General features: G+C 41.7%; 1 protein-coding gene across 1 annotated transcript in view; it reads left to right on the forward strand.

Moving 5' to 3' along the window:
* Positions 1 to 224: 224 nt before the first annotated feature.
* Positions 225 to 6,738, forward strand: part of CIBAR2 (CBY1 interacting BAR domain containing 2) — a 34,138-nt gene continuing 27,624 nt past the window's right edge. Inside the window, exons 1-3 of the mRNA XM_060788262.2 lie at positions 225 to 454; positions 586 to 654; positions 3,437 to 3,538. Coding sequence (XP_060644245.2) covers positions 239 to 454; positions 586 to 654; positions 3,437 to 3,538 — 387 coding nt within the window. The 5' untranslated portion in view covers positions 225 to 238. The remainder of the gene's footprint in view (positions 455 to 585; positions 655 to 3,436; positions 3,539 to 6,738) is intronic.

A 6,738-nucleotide genomic window follows, 5' to 3' on the forward strand; every position in this document is an offset into this window, starting at 1 on the left:
ACGATGCCAAGTAAAGCCTCTCTTGGAAGAACAACCTAGAAATCAATAACATGTTTTTTCTGCTTTCATCATCTCTTATAGAAAGAAACTTAATAGTTTCTGCAATAATTTTTACACAAAGGCAAATAGATGTGTGAGTCTGTTTGATATCACCAACTGGGAGAGAATGGAGGGATGTGATTATTTTGAAATACATATGACACTTTATTCCTGTTGCAGAGATACGCAAGTGAAGATCATGGAGAAGACTGTCTCCAACGCGGAGCAATACTTTGGCAAGTTCTGCACCCTGATGGCCGCTTACACCCGCAAGACGGCCAAGCTTCGGGACAAGGCAGATCTGCTGGTCAAGCAGCTCATTGACTTTGCCAACACCGAAAACCCTGAGTTGAGGACGACCACCAAGGCCTTTGCAGAAGACCTGGCCAAAGTGCAGGACTACCGGCAAGCAGAGGTAAATGGCACGGCAGGTACTCACACACTTTAAAGGCCACAAAAATATATTTACCACAGAATGCCTTGAAAGATTTCTCAATGAACTTGCAATGCTGAACATGTGCATGTTATTATGCTGTTCTTCTTTAGGTGGAAAGACTGGAGATGAAGGTTGTGGAACCACTGAAAGTCTATGGAGTGCTCATCAAGCAAACCAAGGTAGGATGCAATTACACTCATTTCAGAGCCAACCTCAAGCAAAGTTCTTAGTGGAATTCCTCATCAAATTAAGGTCTTACTTGGTTTGTAACTATGCAGGAGCTAGTTCATATATGTAATATTTTAAGGGACCATGTTGTTATTGATGTAGGTAGCATTTGAATCATTTACATAGTATTTTAATGGTATATTTCGTGTTGTCTTTTATAATCCGGTTTCTATGTATTTATTTGTTTGTCCTATATGTAAAAGACCTAACCTTGGTCAGTCTGAATAAACATGAACCATGATTGGGTTGTTGTAGGTTTTTTGGGCTGTATGGCCATGTTCTAGAAGCATTCTCTCCTGACATTTCGCTTGCACATGTGGCAAGCATCTTCAGAGGTTGTGTGGTTTGTTGGAAACCTCACAACCTCTGAGGATGCTTGCGACAGATGTAGGCAAAACATCAGGAAAGAATTCTTCTAGAACATGGCCATGTTGTTGTTGTTGTTCATTCGTTCAGTCGTCTCCGACTCTTCGTGACCTCATGGACCAGCCCACGCCATTTTGGCCATACAGCCCAAAAAACCTACAACAACCCAGTGATTGCAGACATGAAAGCCTACGACAATGAACCATGATGATGAATATTTCCTATAAAGGCAGAATGGCCAAGGAATTGAAACACAACAGGTTCTTCAACTTGGAGGCACAATAAAAACAACAACAGCAACAACAAATTCCAGAATATGAATGCTGTGCATTACATTCAGCAGCAAATACTTTTTTTTTTGTTACAGGGTTTTGCAAATTGAAGTGCGCAATAGATTCAATGGCTCATGAGACTCAAGTAAATATGGATAAGGATAGCAACAAATACTTTATTTTGGTTTCAGGGTTTTGCAGATTGGGGTGCACATTCGATTTGATTGTGCATGAGACCCAAGTCAATATAGTCTAAGGACAGCAGCAAATACTTTATTTTGCTTTCAGGGTTTTGCAAATTGGGGTGCGCATTAGATATGATAGCACATGAGACTCAAGTAAATACAGTATAAGGACAGCAGCAAATACTTTTTTTTGGTTTGAGGGTTTTGCAAATTGAAGTGTGCATTATTTATTTATTTGAGATATTTATAGCCCGCCTTTCTCAGCCATACGGAAACCCAAGGCAGGTTACAGATTGGCACAACTCCATGTCAGGCATTCATGAAAGTGCTATTAAAACAATCAACATTACAATATAAAACATAAATAAAAAACGTTATGGCATATAATCATCGGTATCATCTTGTTAAAAACGTTATCCAGTAACATCGTCTGGCCATTCCATGTTCATCATTCATAGTTCCGTGTTATCTATTCCGCTGCATTCTCAAAAGCTTTCTCAAAGAGCCAGGTATTTACTTTTTTTGGAAAGTCAGGAGGGAGGGGGTGATCTAATATCCTTGAGGAGGGAGTTCCATAGCCAGGGGGCCACCACTGAGAGGGCCCTGTCTTTCGTCTCTGCCAATCGCACTTGCAAGGCAGGTGGGATTGAGAGCACGGCCTTGCCAGATGATCTTAAGCTCCTAGATGGTTCATAGGAGAAGATACATTCGGACAGGTAAGCTGGGCCGGAATCGTTTCGATTCAATGGTGCATGAGACTCAAATAAATAAGGTATAAGAACAGCAGCAAATACTCCCTTTTTTTGGTTTCAGGGTTTTGCAAATTGGAGTGTGCATTAGATTTGATGGTGCATGAGATTCAAGTAAATACGGCATAAGGACAGCAGCAAATACCTTTTTTTTTGTTTCAGGACTTTGGAAACAGAGGTGCGCATTAGATTCAATGGTGCATGAAACTTAAGTAAAGATATTATTATTATTATTATTATTATTATTATTATTATCTTTATTTATACCCCGCTAACATCTCCTGAAGGACTCGGTGCAGCTTACAAAGGCCAAGGCCCTCAATAAAACAACAGCATAACAAATACAACAATAAAACTCATAAAGCAAAACAATAAATATTAAAGCAATAACAATAAACATTAGAACAATAACACCACGACGCATTTAAAACTAAGGCCGGGCCAAATGTAATGAATAAAATTTAAAAAGTGCTGGACATGACAGGTGAAATGTATAGGTTTTTAGAGGTAGGTGCAGTGTGCAGGCAATCTTAAATCTCTAATAAAGTGCATTTGGGACATGATGCTAGGAGTTTCCTATTCTGGAAAGGCACACTGGAACAGCCACGTCTTCAAGCTCTTCCTAAAGACTGCCAATGTTGGGGCTTGTCTGATGTCCTTGGGGAGAGAGTTCCAGAGTCGGGGGGCCACCACAGAGAAGGCCCTGTCCCTCGTCCCCACCAAACGCGCTTGCGACGCAGGTGGGATCGTGAGCAGGGCCTCTCCAGATGATCAGAGAGATTGTGTGGGTTCATATATGGAGTTGCAGTCACGCAGGTGGGCGGGTCCCAAACCGTTTAGGGCTTTGTAGATAACCACCTGCACCTTGAATTGGGACCGGAAAATGAACGGCAGCCACTGGAGCTCCTTAAACAGGAGGGTTGACCTCTCTCTGTAAGGAGCACCAGTTAACAACCTGGGCGCCGCCCGTCGGACCAGTTGGAATTTAGTTGGAAAATAGCCTTGTAGTCCTTTGGTCTCCTGGCAGCAAATATTTTCAGGCCAAGTTGGCCACTGTCTATGGAGGGTGACACCATAAGTGCCCACAGTGATGTCCCATGGCATTTGCCAGCCTTCGTGCCCAGCTTGATCTATTTTGATCCCTTTTGTCCCCTTCTATAGGCTGAGATCAAGAAGTTCAACCGCGCTCGGAACAATGAAATCAAGCAGCTGGAGAAGCTGGAGAAGATCCGGCAGAAATCTCCATCTGACCGGCACATGATCGTATCCTTGCCAGGCACTCATGCTGCAACCTTTCCCCCTTTTGCCTGCAAATGGGCTGCTGGCTCCCCAAAGTCGTGGAAAGGCTTTTTCCGAAGGCTTTCCAAAGGCTGCCAGCAACAGGAAGGCAAAGTTACAAGCTTCCTCTGAGGGAGGTTTGGGTTACAGTGAGGTTTCCTTCTGAGCGAAAGGGGAAACCCAATGAAAGCAATTGGAAACAGACCGTTGTAGAGGAAAAAGCCCGTCTCCTCGAATAAGGGAAAAGCCAAATAGATGGTTCTCCGGAGAGCGAGTGGGGCCCAGATGAATGCAATGAAAACAGTATAAGCAGCGAGCATGGCTTTATAACACTGAGATCTATCCAATATCTGAACATACTTATAAGGCATCGTATTCACTTGGCTATCAACAAGCCTTAGCTTTCCTTTTTATCATCCGGGATTACGAAGGAAGGCTTCCAAGGCCCCTTCTACATGATGATGATGATTATTAATGTTTATTTATATCCCACCAAAACCATTGCAATTCTGAAGCTTCTTTGGAAGCTTTTAAACAGAGGCTGGATGGCCATCTGTCAGGGGTGCTTTGAATGTGATTTTCCTGCTTCTTGGCAAGGGGGTTGGACTGGATGGCCCATGAGGTCTCTTCCAACTCTTTGATTCTATGAATATATTTTAGTAGTTTTTAACTGGGAATTTTTCATACTGTTTAATGTTTGCATGTTTTTTTAAAAATATTGTTTATATTTGATCCTGTTTTAATGTTTGCATGTTTGTATATTTTGGATTATATGCTAACACTTTTTATGTTAAGCTGCTTTGAGTCTCCTTTGGGAGAGATAAAATGGGGTATAAATAAATATTATAATAATAGTAATAGCAAAAAAGTTATAAATAAGGAAGAAGGCATAGAATATGAGAGATTGCAGAAGTTTGTTTTTGCCCAAGTCGTTTGGGAAGGACAAGATTCGGAGTGAATGTCCGGATCTGTAGCTTTCTGGTGAAGAAATTACCTCACAAAGAAAGTTGGAAGGCTTTAATTCAAAAGCATGCATAACAGAACGCAATAAAATTCCAATTGACAATTTATTTCCCACGCCTCATCCTGACCCCTTCTCTGCATTGCTTCCATTTACATGGCAACCCTCTCCCAGCTTTCAAATATACACAGGACAGGTCTAAGACATGGCCTAATTTCCAGGCTTCACACAAAACCAGGAAATAAGGTCATGACAGTTAATGCAATACTAATTACTTTTGCACTTTGAACTCAAGTTTGCAGTGAGTTAAACTGTGAGCTGCCGAAGTTGTTAACAGAAAGGTTGGTGGTTCGAATCCGGGGAGCGGGGTGAGCTCCCGCTATTAGCCCCAGCTTCTGCCAACCTAGCAATTCAAAAACATGCAAATATGAGTAGATCAATAAGTACAACTCCGGTGGGAAAGTTACGGCGCTCCATGAAGTCATGCCAATGGCAACATGACCTTGGAGGCGTCTATGGACAACGCCGGCTCTTCGGCTTAGAAATGGAGATGAACACCAACTCCCAGAACCAGACACGACTGGACTTAATCCACTGGACGAATTGACACCAAATTTGGACACAAGACACCTAATAACGCAATGTATGTCCTTCACTCAAAAAAATTGATTTTGTCATTTGGGAGTTGTAGTTGCTGGGATTTATAGTTCACCTACAATCAAAGAACATTCTGAACCCCACCAACGATGAAATTGAACCAAACTTGGCACACAGTTTTCCCATGACCAACAGAAAATACTGGAAGCGTTTGGTGGGCAGTGTCCTTTGGTTTTGGAATTGTAGTTCACCTACATCCAAAGATCACTGCACCAAAACAATGATGGATCTAGACCAAACTCTACATGAATACTCAATATGCTCAAATGTGAACACTGGTGGAGTTTGGGGAAAATAGAATCTTGACATTTGGGAGTTGTAGTTGCTGGGATTTACAGTTCACCTTAAATCACAGAGCATTCTGAACCCCACCAATGATAGAATTGGGCTGAACTTCCCACACAGAACAACCATGTGGGCTACAGCAACGCGTGGCAGGGGACGGCTAATGTGTGTGTGTGTGTATATATATATATATATATATATGGAATTTAAGCTTGCTAACTGCAACATTCACACTTGCTTTAATCAGGCAAGGGATCTTTCTCGCACCCTGGACATTATTCCACAGCCACACACACACACGTATATACACACTCCACTTGCTTTATTGCCAACATGACACTTATAACCCAGGAACAACAATTGTGTTACACAGTGTAATGTTTCCATCATGCAATCAATCACCTTGCCTCCAGGAAATATCATGTCCCATTCTTAAGGCTTCTAGTTGTTTTTTTTTCCAGTGCAAGAGCAAATAATCCAATCTGCTAAAGTTAAACTTGCAAATGCATACTTCAAAGTTCCCTTTGCTCCCATTGCAAATTTTATTTATCTCTTGATGGACCTGACTGCCCTCTAGCGTCAAACTGGAGTATAGCTGTCTTTTGCCACAAATCCCTAATCTATCTATATAAATAAAAATGTAATGTCCGTTTGTGATATTCACAGAACTCATAAACCACTAGATGAATTGACATAAAATTTGGACACAAGACACCTAACAACCCAATGTATGCCTTTCGCTCAAAACAAAAATGATTTTGTCATTTGGGAGTTGTAGTTGCTGGGATTTATAGTTCACCTACAATCAAAGAGCATTCTGAACCCCACCAATGATGGAATTGAACCAAACTTGGCACACAGTTCTCCCATGACCAACAGAAAATACTGGAAGGGTTTAGTGGCCAGTGTCCTTTGGTTTTGGAGTTGTAGTTCACCTACATCCAGAGAGCACTGTGGACACAAACAATGATGGATCTGAACCAAACTCTACACGAATACTCAATATGCCCAAATGTGAACACTGGTGGAGTTTGGGGAAAATAGAATCTTGACATTTGGAAGTTGTAGTTGCTGGGATTTATAGTTCACCTACAATCACAGAGCATTTTGAACCCCACCAACGATAGAATTGGGCCAAACCTCCCACACAGAACCCCCATGACCACTAGAGTGGGCCACAGCAACGCATGGCAGGGGACGGCTAGTCTATAAAAATAAAAATGTAATGTTTGTTTATGGGATTAACAGAACTCAAAAACCACTGGGCCAACTGACACCAAAT

Source organism: Anolis sagrei, chromosome 8 (assembly GCF_037176765.1).
Source record: "Anolis sagrei isolate rAnoSag1 chromosome 8, rAnoSag1.mat, whole genome shotgun sequence".
Classification (NCBI taxonomy): domain Eukaryota; kingdom Metazoa; phylum Chordata; class Lepidosauria; order Squamata; family Dactyloidae; genus Anolis; species Anolis sagrei.